This window comes from Pinus tabuliformis, chromosome 5_1 (genome assembly GCF_031772625.1).
Source record: "Pinus tabuliformis cultivar Carrire ecotype Pingquan chromosome 5_1, CPIR1, whole genome shotgun sequence".
Taxonomy (NCBI): Eukaryota; Viridiplantae; Streptophyta; class Pinopsida; order Pinales; family Pinaceae; genus Pinus; species Pinus tabuliformis.
In genome coordinates this window covers 74,800,806-74,824,577 of record NC_142305.1, presented here as the reverse complement: position 1 = coordinate 74,824,577, position 23,772 = coordinate 74,800,806, and the positions used below count along the sequence as shown (strand labels likewise).

Below are 23,772 nucleotides of genomic sequence, written 5' to 3'. Positions count from 1 at the left end.
TTCAAAGGGACTTTTTCCAGTAGCTTTCTTCTTTGTAATCCTGTCTGCCCATAGCGCATACTTGATTTTGCTATCCCAAGCCTGTTCATTGTATCCTATTATCTTTTTTATAATGGTTATAAGATTTTTATTACTCGACTCAGCAAGACCATTACCTTGAGGATGGTAGTTTGATGGCTGAGACAAAATAATGTCATACTTGAAACAAAAAGATGAAAATTTTGAAGAACTAAAAGCCTTGGCATTATCAGTAGTAATCTTAGTTGGGACGCCAAATCGAGTAATGATTTGATTTTCAATAAAGTCCATGACAACCTTTTCAGTGGCATTCGTCGTAGGAATGGCTTCAACCCATTTAACAAAATAATTAGTTGTAGTTAAAATCCATGAGTAGCCATTACTAGAATTTTCGCTGAATTTTCCAATGAAATCCAAACCCCAATGCTGAAAAGGAGCCTCAACAACCACAAGTTGTAAGGGCAGGGCAACTAACTTCTGCTTCCCAATGAACAGTTGACAAGCTAGGCAACTTCTAACATATTTATGCAAATCCGAAAAAATCAAAGGCCAATAATAACCAGCTCACAAGATTTTGTGGGCAGTAGTCTCCCCTCGATAAATCAGGTCTTGGCTATGCAAGTGAGTCCTCAAGAAAGAATGATGCAAACCCTAATGCTTCAAACAACAAGGATGTAAGGAAGCCTGGAAGAAATGTTGATGCTCCTAGTTCCAGCAAAGGCAAGGAGAAGAGTCAAGACAACTATGGAAGAAACCCTCCTCCAAGAAGCAATGCAGATGGTGCCAAAGATGCAAGAAGCAATGATTATCATCAAAGGATCCCAAGGCAAAAAGACTTCAGAAGTACATCAAGAAAATCTCTATCTCCCAGGTACTAAAGTATATTTCTTGGTTATTGTTATTCTTGTACGAACTTTGGGCACATGGCAAAAGATTGTTGGGCATATTACAAAGATAAATATAATGGTCCCCGCCAATCTCTAAGAAGCAATTATGCAAGAAATCATGAATTCTTATTCATGAACAACATAGAGTGCTTCAAGTGTCATAACATTGGTCATATGGCACGTAATTGTAACTTGACTTGGGCTCTTACACAAGCTAGAACTATGCCAAAGAAGAAAGTTACACAAGTATGGAGAAGGAAGCAAATTGAATTCGGAAGTCCCTTGAACACTCTAGCCAACAAAACATCATGTTGACTTGATGTAGCCATCCTTAATATTCCAAGTATTTGATGGAGACTCTGCCAAAAGGAAGACCATGCGTACAGTTAGGGGGAGCTTATGATGATTAAGCATTCTTGCAGAAGCTATCCATGAATGGGCCCTATGAAATCCTTGATGGACAATTATCCTTTGATAGATCATCTCTTGGGAACACTCCACTGAAGAACATAATCCTTATTCAGTCGATGGACTATTGTTGAAGATATCTTCCACTTGATCACTAAGCAGGTAATCTTTGCTGAGCTAGAAGAGTTTGTGAAGATGGGAAGAGTTGGTTCATCCATGAAGAAATGCAAACGCATCTATCATGGACCATATTGCCAGAAGGAAGAGCACCATAATAGGGGAGTAACATACCCATGAAGATCTACTATTCATGAAGAAAGGAAGCAGCTTGATAGGGGGAGTTCTGGGACACCCCATTTGCCATTGATGTCAAAGGGGGAGAGAATGTTGAAAGGGCAAGAATATTGCCATCAATGACAAAGGGGGAGATTGTTAATCTAGGTTGTCATTGATGTCAATATGGCATTGACTGAGATGTCAATATTCTTGAGATGCCTGGTTCCAAACGATGATGCCATGACTCTTGGTTGAGTAGGATACCATCAATGAAGATGTCAAGTCACCAAGAAGTCAAACCACTAATTAAGGAAGCCCTGAGAAGTACTTGATCTAATGTTGCATGCACTTGATGATCTAGACTTTAACCCTTGATAACATATGGAGGGCTACGTGTGATGATGCCATACCCTTGAATGATCACATAGTTGGAAGATTAGATAGATGATCTCACTTGATGATTGGAATGACAAATTAATGGAGGTTGCACTATAACATATCATTGCACCATTATGTGATGACATGGATGATACACCCATTGTTGGACACTATCATGATAACGTGGATGTCCTACATGATCCTATGATGATGAAGAAGCCAAATAATGGAGAAGATAAACAATAGAGAAACCAAAAAAAGAAGCCATATTGTCCTAATCATTTTCTGCGCTAAATAATTCAAGGGCAGTCACAAAGAAAAATGTTTTTCACCTCCTTAGAGGCAGAATCTTTCCATGTGACCTACACCATCTTTTAGAGCATAATTTTGCCTTTCCAATGAGCTATTACACAGCCTGAAACTCCAAGCAGTTTGAAAGTTATGAATTTTTGAAGTTAAAAAATATGTTTTTGACAGTGAGCCAACTTGCACCTTGTCTTTCAAGTCGGCCTCCATACAGTGACGTGTCTCTTCACTTTAGCTTGCAAAAAAAACACTATATATATAGTTCAGACTGCATTTCTCCTCAACAATTTCGGTAAAAAATTTCAGAGATAAAATGCAGAAGAGCACAGAACAGTTTAGGAGGCCGAGGATACAAGGAAGTTCACTGTTTTGGGCTAAAAAGATTTCTGTTGGCTTAAAACATCTTGGGAACAATATTTCAGCATGGTGAAATGTTAATTTTAGGTATGTTCTATGCTTAGAGCAATTTATTTCAATTTTCACAGTTAGCTCCATATCTTTTCCAGATTAGCAATCACATCCGCATTAAAGTAAACTGCAGATAGAACATAAACATAAATCGCAGAAGACAAGCCAAGACAAGAGGACACAAGATGGGGCGCTAGCCAGGGACAAACCCGATGTGGGGAAACCCTTGATCAATTCTTCTTATAAGTTCTTCAATAGTTCAACAAAGAGAGAGTGAGAGATAGTACGTTTACAATAGAAGTCAACACTTTGACTTATCTAGATAAGAGCATAGATCATCTCTAAGAAGATGATACATAAGATCAGTTGAAGACATGCTGCTTCAACTAATTCTCCAAGGTGATTCCTTCACCTATTGTTGTGTTGCATTTCATCATCATGCTGCAGCTCACCGCGCTGCACCATGCTGCACCCATCATCACTATGCTGCATCTCATCACGCTTCATTAATCATGATTGTACCCATCACTATACTGCATTATGTGTCATTGCTGCACCATGTTGCCATCCTGACCTATGTGTTGGTTGCACCTTGCTTGCTTGTTGTCCCTTGCTTGCTTTTTGTCCCTAGCATGCTTGTTGTCCTTAGCATGCTTGTTGTTGCATGCTAGTTGTCCCTTGCATGCTAGCTATAACATTGCATGCTTGGTGTATTTGCTGCTAAGTACCATACCACTATCCCAATGTTAGATAGTTGTCCCTTGCATGTTGCTCTCCTTCGGAGACAAATGCTCCGGCTGTTTCGGCAGTTCCCAGCAATTCTGGCAATTCTGACTGTTCCTGGCAATTCCGACAGTTTCGGTTGTTCCCGGCAGTTTGAGCAGTCCCGATAGTTCCGGCTTTTCCGGAGTTTCCAGCTTTTTTGGCTTTTCTGGCAGTTTCGGCTTTTCCGGAGTTTCCGGCTTTTCCGGCTTTTCTGGCAGTTCCAGCCGTTCCGGCCTTTCCAGTCGTTCCGGTTTTTCCGGCCATTTCGACTTTTTCGGCTTTTCTGGCTTTTCTGACAGTTCCGAATTTTCCAACAGTTCCAGCTTTTCCAGCTTTTCCGGCAATTCCGAATTTTCCGGGAGTTCCAGCTTTTCCGGCAATTCCGACAGTTCCAGTAGTTCCAGCTTTTCCAGCTTTTCCGGCTTTTCTGGCTTTTCCGGCAGTTCCGACTTTTCCAGCAGTTCCGGCTTTTCCGGCAATTCCGACGATTCCGGCAGTTCCAGCTTTCTGCCCTCTGGATCAGGGCAACGTTATTCCTTAGGATCTCTCCTACTAAAACCCAAAGACAAGTAGAGAGAGGAAGAGATCCCAAGTGTGTTGAAATGACTTGAAGGCCACCTCTATTTATACTAAAACGTTGAGCACATGTGGGGTTTATTTGGTTGCTAGCCGACCTTGCCAAAATGTCTTATAAAGCAAATAAATTCATAACTCCATGAATACTTATTGGAATCGGATGATCTTTAGATCAATCCTACACCTCTCGATGAGAGAGATCTAAGAAAAATATCAGCTTCTATTATAAGATGACCCACATCGAGTTTGGCCCAATTTTAACACTCCCTCTCAACTAGGGAGAACTCCATCCGTTGATCCATATGTCCGATTGTACTATCTCTGCCATCAGTGCCCTGCACTGCTCTGCTTTGATCTGCTGAGCTCTGTTATGCTCTACTGAACCATGAAGAAGAAGAATTGATCGAGAATGTCTCATACCATTCCCTACTGACCTGAAGTCAGTTTCATCTAAAGAGAGAGTGTCACATCACTCTTACTGACCCGAAGTCAGTTTTATTGATCCCAGATCAATATCACAAGAGAGTGTCTCAAACCACTCATACTAATCCCAGATCAGTTTCATTGATCCCAAATCAATGTCACAAGAGAGTGTCTCAAACCACTCATATTGATCCCAGATCAATGTCACAAGAGAGTGTCTCAAACCACTCATACTTATCCCAGATCAGTTTCATTGATCCCAGATCAATGGAGGTCATCCTAGCATAGGGACTACGGTAGATACAGCGATGCATCCATCGATAATACTATTATGGTCCCTAGCCTCATTTCCCTGCTCATTGATCAAATGAGAGGTACTTCCCATGAGTCCCAGACTGCATGGGTAGGATGCCTCGACAGGAGAACTAATCATCCTGTCCACAGGAGAACGAATCATCTTGTCAGTGGATGCCACGGAGAACTAATCATCCTGGCCCACAGGAGAACTAATCATCCTGTTCCACAGTCGCCACGGAGAACAAATCATCCTGGCCCACAGGAGAACTAATCATCCTGTTCCATAGTCACCACGGAGAACAAATCATCCTGGCCCACAGGAGAACTAATCATCATGTTCCACAGTTGCCACGGGAGAACTAATCATCCCGGCCCACAGGAGAACTAATCATCCTGTTCCACAGTTGCCACGGGAGAACTAATCATCCCGGCCCACAGAAGAACTAATCATCCTGTTCATAGCGCACCACCAAGGGAGGGTGAGTCGCCCTGTGGTCGTATGTTGCTCCAGTAAGTACCCCAATCCCCCAGAGCTCAATGCATGCAACGTGCAGGACCCTTATAAGAAGGTCGCTCAACGACTCCAAGTCATTCGGGAAAGTCACATATTTGACCTTTCCCCGAGGCTTTGACAAAATGCATGTGACCTGTACATCAGTCTCAATGAGATGGAGCCTCCTCGCTCGTCGACTTACCATATCCCAGATAAGGCAGTATCTGATGTCTATCTGCTGGAGCAATCATCGAATACGAGGTTCCTCAATAATCGAATCCCCCTCTGGTTGTCACAGAGAATCACAGTGGTATTCATCATGTGTACAAACAGCTCACTTAAGAGCTTCTGCAACCATACAGCTTCACACGAGATCATACTCGTAGCTATGTATTCGGTCTCGGCGGTGCTTATAGCAACCGACTTTTGCTTCCTGCTCATCCATGATATCGAAGCAAAATCCAGAGAGAACCAGCATTGAGAAGTGCTCTAATGATCCTCCACACTGCCTGCCCAGTCAGCATTCGAATAATCATGCGATTTCATATTTCTAGCAATGTATCTCAATCCATGAGAGATTGTGCCCCAAAGATATCTCAGAGGATTCTTGGCACCAATCCAGTGAGGCTCAACCAAATATGAGCTCACCATGCTAACTACAAAACATATGTCCAGACGGAAGTTCACCAAGAACATCAACGCGAATGAGTTTATGAAACTCAGAGGCATTTCCCAAATCTGGTCCAACATCACTACCATATAACTTCTGAAAGTTAAGATCCTCGAGGTAGTCACGGGCTTGCATTTTATCATTCCACATCCGGAATCCAACTCCCTCTTACTTCTGCAAATGAGAGGGTCTGCACCTGTCAGAAATAGGTCATCCTCATAAGGTGCCGGTATGAGAGTTCTATCATCCACAACCTTCGGGTAATGGTTTGGATCGGTTTCACTCATAATGAATCTCATCTTCATCAGACAGCTATCAATCCTCTCATACTACGCCCGGGGTGTTTTGCTTCAAGCCATAGAGGGCTTCCTTCCACCTGTATACATGAGATTCCTGATCATGAATCTCAAACTCCTTGAGTTGTTCCAAACCTATGGACCTGCTGCATGAGGGGAATGGTCCCCTTATAAGAATTTCCTTCAGTACATCTCAAACATGTACCTTCATGCTCTACTTGAATTCAGACATCCCTATCACCATTTGACTCACAGACCTCCGGTGTTATGTGTCAATGGACATGGTACCCAATGGACTTCCTGCAACTTGATACAACCCTGAACTCAAAAACGTCTTTGAAAATTCTATTTTCAAACACGTACCTTTCATCGATGAGTGCCACCCTGTAACCTTTGACTTCCATTGCCGAAATGGACACCAGGTTCTTCTTGCAATCAGGTACATAAAAGAGATTTTGTAAATAAATCAAGTTACCCTCATTTAATTGAGGGGTAACATTCCCTACACCCTTTCCAGGATAAGTGGCATCAGCTCCAAGTATAATCCCATGATTGTTTCCATCTCTACCAAATTAGAGAGTGCACCCTTCTATCCGATGAAGTGCCTTGAAGCACTACAATCAATAAGCCAGATTACCAAAGAATCTGAAGGAGAGGGCCAATACAAGATAATGCTTCTTTATCTTATCAAAAACAACATTTGATTCTTCATACCTGGGATTCCTTGCTTTCTCTGAAGAGTCAGTCGTTTCCTTGATAACCTGCATTACATGTCATTCCTCTGATCATTGAAGATGTCCCTGGAATGATTGTTATCATCATCAAGAGATGTGTCCCTGCCATTCGGACACTCCTTCGCGTAATGACCGAACTTATTGCAACCAAGGCATCTCCCTTTCCTTCCACCCTTAGATCTGGACTTCCCAATGAAGTGATCTTTAGGTAGGCCATCAGAAACTTCCGCTGCGCCATTCTAATAATATTCTCTGCTTTGACTTCACCCTTGGTGAATTTGAAGAGTGATGAGGAATCCACTAATCCTTTTGTCCTTTCCCAACAGTCTTCGGTGATTGCTCGTTCACTCTTGCTTGGGCATTGTCTTCACCTCAACTCTAATACCATGTTAATTTTAGGTATGTTCTATGCTTAGAGCAATTTATTTCAATTTTCACAGTTAGCTCCATATCTTTTCCAGATTAGCAATCGCATCAGCATTAAAGTAAACTGCAGATAGAACATAAACATAAATCGCAGAAGACAAGCCAAGACAAGAGGACACAAGATGTGGCGCTAGCCAGGGACAAACCCCAATGTGGGGAAACCCTTGATCAATTCTTCTTATATGTTCTTCAATAGTTCAATAGAGAGATAGTATGTTTACAACGGAAGTCAACACTTTGACTTATCTAGATAAGAGCATAGATCATCTCTACGAAGATGATACATGAGATCAGTTGAAGACATGTTGCTTCAACTAATTCTCCAGGGTAATTCCTTCACCTATCGTTGTGTTGCATTTCATCATCATGCTGCACCTCACCGCGTTGCACCATGTTGCACCCATCATCACTATGCTGCATCTCATCACGCTTCATTAATCATGACTGTACCCATCACTGTACTGCATTATGTGCCATTGTTGCACCATGTTGCCATCCTGACCTATGTGTTGGCTGCACCTTGCTTGTTTATTGTCCCTTGCTTACTTGTTGTCCTTAGCATGCTTGTTGTTGCATGCTAGTTGTCCCTTGCATGCTAGCTGTAACATTGCATGCTTGGTGTCTTTGCTGCTAAGTACCATACAATTGTCCCAATGTTAGATAGTTATCCCTTGCATGCTGCTCTCCTTCAGAGGCAGATGCTCCAGCTGTTTCGGCAGTTCCCAGCAGTTCTAGCTATTCCCGACAGTTCCGGCAGTTCCCAGCAGTTCTGGCTATTCCCGACAGTTCCGGCAGTTCCGGCTGTTCCAACAGTCCCTGCAGTCCTGGTAGTTTCAACTTTTTCAGCAATTCCAGCATTTCTGGCTTTTTCGGCTTTTTTGGTAGTTCCGGATTTTCCGACAGTTCCGACTTTTCCGGCAGTTCCGTCTTTTCCGGTCGTTCCAGCTTCTCCAGTCGTTCTGGCTTTTCCGACAATTCCAGCGTTTCCGACTTTTCTAGCAATTCCGGCTTTTCTGGCTTTTCTGGCTTTTCCGACAGTTCCAGCTTTTCCGACAGTTCTAACAGTTCCAGCTTTTCCAACTTCTCTGGCTTTTCCGACTTTTCCAACAGTTCTAGCTTTTCTGGCTTTTCTGGCTTTTCTGGCAGTTCCAGCTTTCCCTGCAATTCCGACTTTCTGCCCTCTGGAACAAAGCAAAGTTATTCCTTAGGATCTCTCCTCCTACTAAAACCCAAAGACAAGTAGAGAGAGGAAGAGATCCCAAGTGTGTTGAAATGACTTGAAGGCCGCCTCTATTTATACTAAAACGTTGAGCACATGTGGGGTTTATTTGTTTGCTGGCCGACCTTGCTAAATTGTGTTATAACGCAAATAAATTCATAACTCCATGAATACTTATCGGAATCGGAGGATCTTTAGATCAATCCTACACCTCTCAATGAGAGGGATCCAAGAAAAATATCAGCTTCCATTAATAAGATGACCCACATGGAGTTTGGCCCTAGTTGCCAATTTTAACATGAAAACACAGTCAGGAGGCTAGAACCTGAACAAAAGTTGGATTGCAACATTACGTGGAGCCTTCTAATTTGAAATTGAGTGTTGAAATGATATGTTAAGGAGGGTTTGGATAGAGTGTTATGTAGCCACTTTAATGGTGTAATGGGGATTCGGTAAAGGCAGTTTGTTGAAGTCCCATGTACAGTCATTTGAGGAGTCAAATCCACTGTTAGGATGCAGATCCGTGGAGCCTAGTGTACAATATTTTTTGAAGGTTGTGTGTTGGAACTAAAGCATGCAATTTGGAGACACCTGCTTGGACTTGAAAAGCAACCTATAAAGAGCTCGAACTAAGTCTTGGATCTGTGGAACAGTGGACAGCAACCTGAAACTTCGGAAAGTGCCTTTACCCCTGAAATCTTGGACTCTGACATTTGCAGCAGCATACACAGAGGCTTGGATCACTGTTTATCTTGGACTGTGATAGTACAGTAGCTCGAACAGTCAGACAGATGTATTATTAGGACCTCGAATTAAGGTGCAGACAGTGGCTTAGATAGAGGGTAAGACAATGGCACGAAGTTGGTGATCCCTGTGGTATAACAAGACTATGGTGTATTGTTGGTGTACAGCAGATTAGTAACCTCCTTGATTGCAGCATTAATACTATAAGATATAGCTATTGTGAAGACTAATGGTAGAGACCTACATTGTACAATCAACCACCGTGTTTTTGAACATGTACAGTGCAGAATCTTATTGAAGGAATACAATCATTGTGGAGTGATCTTAAAGATCTCATATTGGAGCCTTCTTGTTGAGTTGCCTTGACTGACCTTGGAGTCACTATTGAAGACATTTTGGTAAAGTAATCTTGAAAATAACATTGAAGACCATGATGCATCACTAAGGTCATCATGAGGTGACTTGGAGAGATCTTTCTTTGGGTGTAATGAAGAGCAGTGGTGATACCTTCTATGAGACAAGGTTGTCATTGATGATATGACGTGACGATTAAGTGAAGCGATTGCTGACGATTGACAGGGCTTGTTGAAGAAGACTTTGGGAGCCGTGAAGAACAACCTAACATATCTTGACAAAGAAAAGCTAAAGGATTGGTGTCCTTGTAGTTGGTGCTCCTAAACTGAAGGTTGGTGCCTTGGATAAGATAGGGTTGAAGCCCTAGAGGTCGGAGCCTCACTAAAGTCCAAGTAGATGCTTGGCACATCCCAGGTTGGAGCCTGGGTGTATCTTCATCAAGGGTTGGAGCCCTACCCATATTGAAGTTGATTCATTATAAAGACTATATTAATAAAAACGTTTACTTCTATTGTTCATTTTTGTGTTCTAAGTATAAGTGATCTATCTGGTAAAAGTAACAATTGAAAAGAAATAGTGATTCACCCCCCTCTCAATATTTCCAACAGCTTCTCCTTTTAAGGTACAAGTTAACTTCGATATTCCCATATTTGAAGGCCTGATAGATGTAGACGCCGTAGATAAATGGTTAAATATGTTGTAAGGATATTTTTCAGTTCATGACTTTTCCAATCAGGAAAATATTACTTTTGCACTTCTCAAAGCCGCCCCACACGTCAAGGACTGGTGGGAAACCTATTGTGAACAAAAGGACGAGAGTGAACCCTCGTGGTTTTCAGTCGTGCCCACTTGGAATTCTTTCCGAGACACCATCAAGGAACAGTATTACCCTGTCGGGAGCTATGAAGATAAATACATAAAGTGGACCACGCTATGGCAGGGAAGGGACCAAGACGTGCCAGAGTTCACAAATACTTTCCATACCCTTCGCACGAAGCTGGGTATCAAGGATACTATGTGGCATTTGGTGCTCAAGTATCACAGCTGCCTACACAAGTACATCTAGGACGAGATGGAGTTCCTGGACATCTCCTCGCTCGGCACAACGTATCGAAACGTTGTAAACATTGAGCAGAAGTTTAAACAGAAGAAGCGGGACTTTGGATCTGTGAATCCAAAGCAAGGGAAAGGCACCCCTAAACCACAGAACAAAGGACCAAGCCAAGGCAGGGCTACCCAGGACAACCCACTGAAGCCACAAGCAAAGAACAACACCACGAAGATGAAGAAGGACACGGGAAAATGGTGTGAGTTCCATAAGAGCTCCACTCACAATACAAGTGAGTGTCGAGCCAAGCAGTCACTGGTGGTCGAGCTAAAGGCTTCCGAATCAGACGCAGGTTCCGACTCTGAATCAGAACCCGATAAGGGAACTGACAAAGGGAAGCAGATCATTGATGCGGAGCCCAGTGCCACCATGGCCACCACAAAGATCCAGAAATTGAGCCTGAAGATCCAGAGGAGGGGGGAATGCCTCTTCCACTCACAGATGTGGGTGAAGGGTTCTCCGCTGCAGTTCATTGTCGACAGCGGGAGCCAAAAGAACCTCATTTCAGCAAAAGTCGTGAAGCGGCTGGGCCTAAAGACTACAGCACATCCACAGTCATACACCATCGGGTGGCTTCACCAAGGATGAGATCTTCGTGTCAGCCAGCAGTGTCGCCTTCCCTACAGCATCAAGCCCTTCACGGATGAGGTACTGTGTGACGTTGCTCCTCTTGAAGTTTTTGATGTATTGTTAGGACAACCATACTTATGGAAGAGACATGTTGTATATGAGTCTAGACCTCGTTTTGTGATTATTACTTTGGTTAATAAGTTGTACAAGATACTGGAGGTAGCCCCGCCTACCGCCATCTCTTTGATCACTGCAAAGCAATGCAGTAAGATCATTTCCCAGACCAAGAAATTTATTTTTCTTATGATTCGCCCCCAAGGCAAGAAGAAGGTTGTGGCCACAGCTTCCAGGTAGGGCTCCTCTACACAGCAGCAACAGATGGACAAGGTCATGGAGGAGTACAGGGATATTTTTGCCTCACCCACAGGGGTACCTCTACACTGTCAGGTCAAGCACTCCATCAATCTAACCCCGAGCGCGCCGCTGCCCAATGGACTGATCTATCAACACTCTATTCTGGAGAACGATGAGATCAAGAGGCAGATTTAGGAACTACTACAAAAAGGGCACATCAGGCCAAGCTCATCACCCTGTGGGAGCCCGATTGTATTGGTACAGAAGAAGGATGGGACCTAGAGGCTTTGTATTGACTATCGGGCGTTGAACAAGATCACTGTCCGGAATAGGTACCCAATCTCGCCAACTGATGACCTTCTGGACTAGCTCAAGGGGGCAATATTTCAACAAGATTGACTTGAAGTCTGGCTATCACTAGGTGCGTATCGAACCCTCGGATGTGTGGAAGACTGCCTTCAAATCCAAGGAGGGCCTTTTCGAATGGTTGGTCATGTCGTTCGGATTGACGAACGCCCCTGCAGCCTTCATGAGACTAATGGACGACATCTTGCGACCCTTCACCAATGTATTCATGGTGGTGTATTTAGATATCTTGATCTTCAGCCAAAGTAGGGAAGAGCACCTCCACCATATTCGACAGGTCCTTCAAACCTTTCGACAACACAAATTGTGTGTTAACTTGGAGAAATGCACCTTTTGCCTGACCCAGGTTCAATATCTGGGGTACATCATTGATGAGCAGGGTGTACATGTGGTCCCATCCAAGATACAAGTCATTCGGGATTGGTCAGCCCTAACCACTCTAAGAGAGCTCCGCAGCTTTTTGGGTCTTGCCAATTTCTACCGTAGGTTCGTGTTGGGGTTCTCTCATATCGCTTGGTCTTTAAGTCAAGTCACCAAGGGCGGAGCGAAAGCAAAGTTCTTTTGGTTGGAAACCCAACAGCGAGCGTTCTCCAAGTTGAAGAATCGCCTTTGTTCTACACTAGTGCTCACATTACTAGACCTGCAACAACCATTTGAGATTGAAACAGATGCCTCTGACTATGCTATTGTTGCGGTTCTTACTCGGCATGGGCGTCCAGTGGCTTACCACAGTGATACACTTTCAAACACAGTCCGAAAGTACCCCACTTACAACAAAGAAATGTATTCCATTGTGCAGGCCTACCGTCAATGGAAGAATTACATTCTGGGGAAGGAAACGGTCATCCACACAAACCACCGGCCTCTACAGTTCATACAAACACAAGGGAAGTTGCAGAACGATCGCCATCAAAAATGGTCCACCTATCTGCAACAGTTCCATTTGAACATTAAGTATAAGAAGGGCAGCACCAATAATGTCGTTGATTGCCTCAGCCGACCACCGGTCATGGCGCTAATCACTGTGCTCGACTCCTATGGGCATGAGACATCGAGGTGGCTGCATCTTTACAAGAGCAATCCAAAATTCGGCAACACATACCAGACACTCATGGAAGGGAAGCAAGTTCCAAATTTTCACCTTCAGGATGCACTATTATGCCACTTGGGACACATCTGTGTTCCTTCAAGTGAGCGTGCCAAGATGATTTGGGAGGCGCACTATAGTCAAGTCGTTGGACATTTCGGAGTAGAGAAAACAATGGTGGTATTGCAAAAGTATTTTTATTAGCCGAAACTTTGTTAGGATGTTGGGAAGTACATTAGATCTTGCACTGCCTGCGCCATTGCCAAACCAACCATCAAGAAGCAAGGCCTGTATACTCCTCTACCTACTCCTAGTCGGCCTTGGGAATCTGTCTCCATGGATTATATGTCGGGCCTTCCTTCTACTAAGCACGGCAACAATTGCATTTTCGTGGTCGTCGACAGATTCTCTAAGATGGCCATCATGGCGGCCTGCAAGAAGAGTATCACAGCAGAGGCCACTGCTAAGCTCTTCTTTGAGCGAGTGTGGGTACACTTTGGGATCCCATAGTCCATTATCTTAGATCGAGACAGCAGATTCCTGAGTGCATTTTGGTCAAGTCTCTAGTCGATGCTGGATACAAAACTTACTAAGTCCACGGCTTTCCATCCCCAAACTGATGGCCAAACAAAGGTTGTCAACAGGATGATCATACACATTTTGCGCATGTACAACTCAAAGCATCCATGCACATGGGATGAAAGTCTCCCCTATGTCCAACACAGCTACAATAGAGTTCTCCACACCTCAACAGGCCACAGTCCCTTTTAGGTAGGGCTGGGATTTTAGCCATTATGCCCCACTGATGTGGCCATACCAATTGCTGCCACTCAGGTAGATTCGGCTCGCATGTAATCTGAAGCTAAAAGGGCTAACAGCTTCATTGAGCGCATTCAACACATCCGCCAACGGGTCCATGATCTATTGGACAGAGCTAATGCTAAGTACAAGCAACGCCATGATCAGCATGGAGTGTTGCACAACTTCTAGGTGGGCGCAAAGTTTGGCTACATTTGCAGAAGTAGCGCCTTGTTGGACCCCACCGCAAGCTTTGCCCGCTCCGATATGGGCCATACACCATCACCAAGGTCGTCGGTGACAATGTCTTCGAGCTCAGTGTCCCACCGTTCCTTGGTTTGCACCCAATGTTCAATGTAGATCACCTTCAGCCATACTTTCCACCATTGTTGGACACATCTAACATTGCAAAATAGCTCACACCAACAGAGCTCAACCCGGATTGCATGGAACAAGCCACAACTGATCAGATCATGGACATGCAGATCAAGAACACTCGGCAACAGAGGATACAACTATATCGAGTTGTCAAAGGTGGCCAACTCCTTCACCAAGGCAAATGGCTCACCAGGGACCAAGTTTAGCAGAAGTTTCCTCATCTCATGGAGGAACTCAACGCAATGGGGACCATTGCTTCCTAAGGGGCGAGGACTGATCCGAATGGATATTGGTGGCCACCCAGGGTCCAAGTTCAGCAGAAGTTTCCTCATCTCATGGAGCAACTCAACGCAATGGGAACCATTGCTTCCCAACAGGAGAGGACTAATCCAGGTGGACATTGGTGGCCACCCGCCTATTCCACTGGGGCCCTCACCATTGTTTCTTTCAGTTTTTCAATTTCCTTAATTGTAGCACAGTTTACCATTTTTGGCAGTTTTTTGGGCCCTGAACTTTTGAAGCTGTTTTGAGGCCCTAAACGACATTTTTTTGGCAAAATTCCTTCGGCGATTGCAATAGCAAACGTGTATGGCAATTGCGTCAGCAGCTGTAGTTCTCGGAGAGATCTTTCCAACAAGGTATCATACGCTTCAAACAAAGATAATATGACCAAGTTATGACCCCGAGAAGTTGGTTGCCCAACTAACCCCAACGAGGCCCATAAACTCTTGGTGTTACATCTCCTCGAGTTAGGGTTTTGGTTGTTTAGGGTTTTCTCTTATTGTTCAATAATAAAAAGGCTCTTGAGCCTCATTGTAACTCGATTCAAAGGCATGTATCTGCCACATCTCTTCTCAGAGATAAGCTACCATCACCCGAGCTATCTTATTTCCATTTTGTTTGTAAGCATAGTTCAGTATTTTTCTATTAATGAAATGAAGTGTTTTTCTGCTGCATCTCTGTGTTTATGATTATATCTATAAGTTGTAGCGTCCCTGTTTAAGTTCGGATCAGCATCATACTAAGCCACATTGTTGATAGCTTCAAACTCTAACCTATAGGCAAATTTAAAAATATGACCAAGGGGAGATTTAAGCACTATTCCAGCGCCCTTACCATGGCTAGAATATGCACCATCGAAATTCATATGCCATACTTGATTCTTCAAATCATCAACTTTTTCATCCAAAGGAACTATGGAGTTAGACAAGATAGAATAGTTCCCAAGATTAAGTTTTTCCATTATAATCTCATTATGGGATCTCTTGGGGTCTTCCACATGGAATTTTCTTTCAAACTCCCTATTAAGTCTAACAAAACCACTGCCTCTAGGTGAGAGAATTGTAGCATATGACCAATTCATTTGAATACTTCCTCCTAGACCAAAAGCCCACTTCCTTGATAACAACATACGCCAAGCATCTGGTACATCAATCACAATAATATCCATGACAATCATTATATCAGGATAAACTAACAAATGAACTTGAAAATCCTTAATTAATCCATGAAATTCAATCATCTTGGAATCCACGGCACATATGTTGTGATAGGGTATAGCGATTCTCAAATTAAGTTGTTCCATGACCCTCTTGGTCATGACACAAGTTGATGCAACCAGAATCCAACATGCAATTATATAATCAACCACTAACAAGCAAAGTAATATAAAACGGTTGATGACCTTTATTATTTGGATCCATACTTTGCAAATATACCGGAGCATCCTGATAAACAGCTTCAGGAGCCCTTTCACGACAAACATCAACACGGGGAGCATCAATAGAATTCAACAACTTAGACTTTTGAGAGGGAATGTTGAAAATTTCAGTAACAAGAACTAAGGATTTTGCATTATCAATCCATCATCCCAAGTCAATACTCAAACCAAGGTTAGAAACTCTTAGGGTAATCTGACTCTCATTTTGCTCTTTACTCTTCCGCTGATAAGTTAATCCTTTATCCTTTGCCATCTCAAAGACTTGTTCCCGAGAAGGCTTTTCTCCATACAACTAAGTAATCAAATCCTTCTCATCATTAAAATTGTTAATACTTATAAGAAGATTGGAGTGTCTCAACATCATGACTATTTTCTACAACCTCCATCAAATCCTCCATAGATAATTGATGCTCTTTACCAACTACATTTATTTGATCACTTGTCCCCACCATTCCACTATCCCGGGTTCCTTTTGCAACAACACAAGTAGCTTCATCATGAAAATTATCACAAGGTCTACAATATGGCAAAGATTGATCAACAATGTTTGCAGATTCAAGTGGATTAGGCAGTCTTTGCTCATTAGGAGGGCCCCTTTTATGCCATGCATTATTATTTCTATAATTATGCATCTTATTTCCTTGAGAACTTTCCATATTGATTAAACGATTTTGAAGGGTAGTTATCTAATTTGCATGATCAATTTTCATATCTTTAAATCAGTTGTATCATTTCTTTAATGGGATCCTTATCAACTTCTCTAACTTCTTTTCCTTTCGACTCATTCTTATGATGACCCTAAGAAAAACCCGAAATTTCAAACCTCCCAAATGCCTTTCTACACTTTTCCATCTCTTCAGCCAAAGTTTGGGCAGCCTTTACATCATTAGGCTTAGAGCACCATAACTCATAAGTGGTATCACCATGAAATGCATTAATATAATATACCAAAAGAGACTTAGCAGGAGGCTTATAATCTTGAAGCAAATCCCTTACAATATCATTAAACTTCTTATTAAATTCTTCAACGAACTCATTTTCATTCTTCTTGATGGTGTTAATAGCACTAAGTAAGTACCTTTCTTCTTTCTTATTTCCAAATTTTCCCTTAAATGCACTAACAATCGATCTCAATGAATCAAACGAATGATCATGAAACTCATGGAACCAATCCATAGCATCTTCTTCCAGAGAAAGAACGAAGATCCTCATCTTCACATCCTCATGATTATAGTTAGCACTAGCACACCACTTAACCACACAAAGATCAAATTTCTTAATGTGGTCATTGGCATTAATCACATTAGTTCCTTGAAAAGAAGGCAACTTCTCGATAACCTTTTCCGGAATATCATGCGGATAGCCTTGAATGTTAGCAAAATTATAGGGGCCAAACAAGTCATTCATGATCTCTTGCTACGCTGGACCCTGAAAAAGCAAATGGATATCAGATAAAGCTTCTTGCCCAAGATTTACAAGAAGTCTACACAAATAAAGCCTGTTTAATCGAACTCTAAAAGTCTTTTCAAGATCAAGAGTATGATTAACCAAGCTACATGGATGCCTTCTAGTATATGCTCTTGTAAAATGTGAAACAAGTGGAGTCACCACTAGAACAGAAATTTAAATCCAAAGATTCAATATGCTAAGAACCAAATGTTAGTAAAAGAAACCGAGAACAAGGAACTTATCCCCGGCAGTGGCACCAGAAAATGTGGCATATGCTGGGTCAAATATGTCGAACGCCAAGAACAAAAGAACTTATCCTCGGCAACGGCGCAGAAAATGTTATCGCCTAAGATGTACACCTAAGCGTGAAGAAAGTTTCTAACCCCATAAGGTATAGTCTTTATGGTGCAACCCTCAGAATAGGGGTTGTCACCTATTCCCTACTCACTCTGTTTAAGTTCTCTCCTAGGCAAGCTAATGGGGGTAGTCCCAAAGGATGAAACTAAAGGAAAACTTATTGGAACAATAAGTCTAGGAGATCTAAGGCAAGGCAATTACCTCTCTATATAACTTGATTTAAGATTAATTAGAAAGATTATTATTGAGCAATGTGAATTTTAGAAGATAGATTCCATTAAATCAATATGACACTTAATGAGATAAAAAGTGAGAGACCAGTGCCTTAATAACAATGCTCAAATATATATTAAAATAATTGCACAATAACAAAAGATATATAAAGTTACAAGATAAGCAATGTTGCATGACAAGGTTAGTACGAAAGATCAAGCAGTCAAAATTATGGGCGACGAGACTTGAGATAAAACTTGCAAGTACAGATGCTTAAATATGATATCCAAGAGACAATAAGCTTGAAATAAAGTAAAGCCTGCAAGTAAATAATGAGCCCACAATTCCAATAACCAATTGAAAGAGAATGTTAGATGAAGGAATGGATGCAAGACTAAACTATGTGGGATGCAAAGTCTTGGCTAATTTTAATTATATGCCTAAACTAAGGGTGAATGCCTTTTGCACAATAACAAAAGATATATCAAGTTACAAGATAAGCAATGTTGCATGACAAGGTTAGTACAAGAGATCAAGCAATCAAAATTATGGGCGACGAGACTTGAGATAAAACTTGCAAGTACAGATGCTTAAATATGATATCCAAGAGACAATAAGCTTGAAATAAAGTAAAGCTTGCAAGTAAATAATGAGTCCGCAATTTCAATTACAATAACCAATTGAAAGAGAATGTTAGATGAAGGAATGGATGCAAGACTAAACTATGTGTGATGCAAAGTCTTGGCTAATTTTAATTATATACCTAAACTAAGGGTGCTTTGCCCTCCAAACACCAAACCCTAGGGCTTGTAGTACCTCCCAAGCTACTCAAAAATCATCATCCAATAATCGAAAGATTCCACAAAATATTAATTTAGGATGGTCAGATCCTTCCTCCGTGCGACAATTTTACATATCACTCCAAGGATCATATCAACTTGTATCGACGAAGATGACTGTCCCGAGATGAGAAGACATTCGTTGCAGAAAAAGAGATCAAGCATTTTCATCAACAAGCTTTGAAGACAAAGCTTTTTTAAGAGGAAGGCAATGTTATGAATATAACTATGTAAAAGTAATAAAATAGGTAATAAATAATAATCACAATAATATGTAATTAAAATAATAATTAGTTAAACAAAGAGGCATGTCTCTACAAACATGATTGTTTGTGAAAGGGTACTTACCTAGCTATATATACAAGACCCTCACTCTCAGTTGTATCATCATTCTTATTCATACATTTTAGTATCTCAATGGAGATCTACATATTCCAAGTTTTCTAGAGTATTTAACTTGAAGAACGAACTTTGTTCGTTCCAATAAAGCACTGGCTTTAGGTATAAATTCAATCTAATCCTTAAAGAATCTTGCTAAATCTAACTAAGTATCTAGGATTCTTAGTTGTGTCTCCCAGACTCGTTGGTTCCCAACTTGTCCTTCATCATCTCATTTCCACAAGGTCTACCCCCCATAGCCTGTTGTTGGGAGACAGCTAGAACAGAGAGGTTGGGTATCAGGGTGACAACCCCCAACTTGAGTCGTCACAGTGCCTATACAATTTAAGCGGCAACAATAGGAATATTCTTTGTTATTAATAAGCATGCTCTCCTTCTCAAGGTCAATTTGGGTTGTGGAGTACACCTTAGGTTTAGGTAGGCTTTTCTCTTTTTCTTATTATGATTTTTACCTTCTTTTTTCTTTATTTAATCAGGAAATCATGATGGACATCAAGTTGCTCACAATGGGCACTTTGGGGAGAGCCTTCTCGTGTCTCTAAAGACATCTCAAGAAAAGAACACATCTCCCGTCTAGGAACCCGACATTTCGGGCCGTCCTCGTAGCCGAAACTCCAAAACTCGGCCAAAACTCGACCATCATGTAATCATCTGTGAGAGTTAATATGGACTTGGTTTTCGTTCTAAATTGTCATCTATGGGTCTTATTCCCTTTTTTCTTGCAATATAATGTGTTATTCACTTATTTATAAATTTCTTTATATATATATGATGTTTCAGCCGATGTTTCCATTTTTGGGAGGTGATCAAATGTACTTGTTTCAGAAACTCCAAATCCTTTCGGTGCTTCGTGCAGCTCAAGAGACACCATCCTTGATACTACAAGAAAATCATTCTCATGTATCTAAAGATATCCCAAGAATCAAATCTCCCGGCTATGAATTGTGTACCCAACCTCAAGAGACACGTCCTTGATACTACAAGAAAATCATAGGCACCAAGAGACCACATATTAGATAACATAAGATGAGAAAATTTATTAATGTTCAACAAATGACTAAGAATTAGGTCAAAGGGGCTAAACAATACAATTAGTAGTCAAAAGACTATAGTAGTGTCTTAAAAAAACCCATTAACAAAGAAAGGAGGCATACAAAAGATAATAAGAAAACGAGCAACAAGAGCTAGATAAAGCAGATGAGGAAAACCCCAATAGGCATGAGATAGCTCCGCATAAACATCATAGTTGAAAATAAAAGTAGAAGTAGAGGAGGAAGACGGAGAAGAGGTATACATATCTCTATCTCCCACAGTAAAGGGACCTGCAACTGAAAAATATAGCGGCCTAAAGCAAAGCCTCACTAGGCACTCTAGGTTGAGGGAAACAATGAGATCAACCACCACTATAACCTTAATGGTTGTTCCCCTGTTGCTCTGTGGATGGATATTATCCCCACAAAGGAGACTTTCCCAATAGGTCTCAAAGATTAAGGGACCCAAGGATTCCAAGCTAAATACCCTTCAAGGAACCTACTAATTAGACACCCCATAATAATATTCAATAAGCTAAGGGCCCTGGGTAAAATGAGAGAGCGAGTTCAAAGAATTTATGGCTAAATCTAGAGGGCTAAAATAAGTACTAGAGATGCTCAAATAGATTCCAAATACATGCTACCATAAGTTTAATGATTGTTGTTATAAATTAGGATTTTAATCAGGAACAATTTACAGCAGAATAAGTGAAGGTGTGTCCAAGTGTCAAGACTAGCACATAAATGGATCTCAGCAAATGATTACCAAGTAAAATAACCCTAGATTTTGATGGTTCGAGAGGGTTGACATTGGATTATGAAAACACCATCTACAAGTGCAAAACCTTTCATAAAACAAAGCATTTCATGGCAAACTGCCCAAAGAGGCAGCCTCAAAACAGTAATCAAAGAAATTGTAACTTTTAATACCAGGTCTGATTTATTTTTGCCTCAACAATTATTCTATATCCACAAAAATATTTACTCTATAATTCTGATAATCGTTGTAAAATAAATAAACTAGTATCTTCAACTTTCAAAAATAAATTGCAGTGGAAATAAAATAGGAAAATCAACCACAGGAAGCAGAAAATTATGCCCAAACAAATCTTCCTTCACTTTATTAAATCTGGAAAATTAGGGCCTTGACCCACAAAGATACATAGAAAATTCTGCACTATTTGAACCTGGATTTTTGGCCTCTATAGAAATTCAGCCTCTGGAAATTTGGCCCTCCTAGAAAATACTCGGCCCCAGACAATCTTTGCTTGTAAAAATCAGACTCCCCCTATACGGCCTGCGCACAGGGAAACTTGGTCTCCCTTCCTCCACGTGGACCTAGCTGGAAAACGCGGCCTCTCTTCACAAACTCGGCTTGCACAGAAAACTCAGCCTCCCTCTCCCAAGTCTTGGCCTCTCTCTCCAAATTCTCAGCCTCATTGAATTTCTCTCCCAGAAAACCCTTGCTGCACACACTCCCTTTCTCTTCAGTCGTTGAGCATTTCACTCCTTAAGAAATTACTCTCTCAATCACAATGTGTCTTTCACCTCTCCCTTAGGCTTATTTAATAATTTTATCTTGAGATAAATCCCCAACCCCCAATATCGAAAGTAATAGATGGCTAGGACTAATTCTTAACCCACCGAGATCAACGGTAGAGATTAGATCTAAGTCACTTAGATAATTAAATTATTTATCCTTATAAACTTAGCCCAATAGCCAACATTAATCAATTAAATTAATTAATGTGTTTTTCCTAAGTTAAAGTTTAAATGTAGGAAATAAATCATAATAATCACTTACTCCTCTAAAGCAAGCACCTAAAGAGGCAATCTGGCATCTTGTGCACACTAGACACCAAGCCTATGCAGAAGCGCCTGTCTGAGCTAATAACATTAACAGAAATACCCCAAGCTTAACCAGAAAACAAATGGTGATGGATTCCAAAGGCGAAAAGAAGAATGATGAAAACTTCTAGATGGGTAGGCACACACCATAAAAAAACCTAGGACCTCACCTACAGAAGAGACCCTCACCCAAGACAGCATTACAAAAAGTGAATCATGGATGATGCAGTTGTTAAAAACACTCTTGCTGAAGCCACTCCCATAGAAAGAGGACCATTCCTTTCCAGTGTTTTGTCTTTCTTACATTCATCATTAGATGTGGTTCGCAGCATATCAGTTACACTTATGTCTATATTTCCATTGCTTTGTTTCTTTTTAATCAACTTATGTCTACTTACATTCATTAAACTTTTCATTGCTTAGAACAACTTGTACTATCAATATTTGAACGTCTGCACTTATAAGATAATAAAATCTTCTGCATAAACAGATATGCTTCTGCGCACTTTGCCCAAGCTGGTCAATCTAACTCTTAACATTAGAGTTTGTATTTTCCAAGGATAATGGGCATTCCTATGTAAATCAGTTTAGACTATAAACGTTATAAAGCTGGTTACATCAAGCACTCTTGTCTGAAAAGTTTTCAAATGAGAGAGAATCTAGATACATATGGAATAATTACAAACCAAAGAGACAAAAAAAGTTTGATGATATCTGTAAGAACATGCATTCAACTATACAATTGTGATGCAGAGAATACTACCAGTTTCAATTATGTTTCCGAGTTTCTCAAAATCAATCCAACAAGAAAAATATCCTCACTAAACATATTTTTGGTTTCAAGAGTTTGATACCTTTCTGTAGTCTAGTATTCCTTCAAAAGGCAACTCCAGCTCATCACTGACCAGGACTGGGATACATCCACTCACAATTGCATCAAATAATCTAGCAGAGGAGGGTGTGTCTCCAGCAGGACTTAAGCAAAAAACAGAACTGCATCATTTCCAGAAAAGTAAACCAAGTGAGTTTCTTGTAAAACTGCATCATTTCCAGCAAAGTAAACCGATTGAGTTTGTTATAAACCCACCAGCAGAAAAATTTTAATATCAAAAGATGGCAAATTGAAAACTTATTAAGAAAACATTTTAATAAACCTGCGCATGCCATTTTGTGTTGCCACTTTGCCTGCTTCTCCAATTGACCCTTCTTCAATTATGATATCTGAATTATTTTGCAGCACAGCAACTAGTTTGCTGCGAATCTTTCCACCCTACACCAAATAACAAGAACTGTTACCATGAACAGTTAATTTGAGAAATAAAATCATGTCTAGGAACTTCTATGGATTAGTGAACAATTTACATCAACCACATTACAGCTCAAGAGTCTATGAATATTGAAATAAATAAAGTGTGCAGCTCAGTCACCAGTCATAGCCATTCCCATGTCAAAATAGTCAAGATTGGGATAAAAATCAAAAGTAATACTCCAATCATAATTGTTGGTAATTATATAATTAAGCTTATATGCAATGTTTTTGCATCTAATTAAGCAGGATAATACAGAAAGCAAGAATT

General features: G+C 41.0%; 1 protein-coding gene across 5 annotated transcripts in view; it reads right to left on the bottom strand.

Moving 5' to 3' along the window:
- LOC149163515 (Exostosin family protein) overlaps window positions 1-23,772 on the bottom strand; it is a 189,694-nt gene that overhangs the window by 111,691 nt on the left and 54,231 nt on the right. For all 5 annotated transcript variants that reach the window (XR_016260630.1, XR_016260631.1, XM_089431755.1 and 2 more), the window contains exons 5-6: window positions 23,350-23,465; window positions 23,050-23,188 (exon numbers count right to left, since the gene is read on the bottom strand). Coding sequence is in view for 3 of the 5 variants with exons in the window: in XM_089431755.1 (XP_089287881.1) it covers window positions 23,050-23,188; window positions 23,350-23,465 (255 nt within the window). In the remaining 2 variants the exon portion in view is untranslated. The remainder of the gene's footprint in view (window positions 1-23,049; window positions 23,189-23,349; window positions 23,466-23,772) is intronic.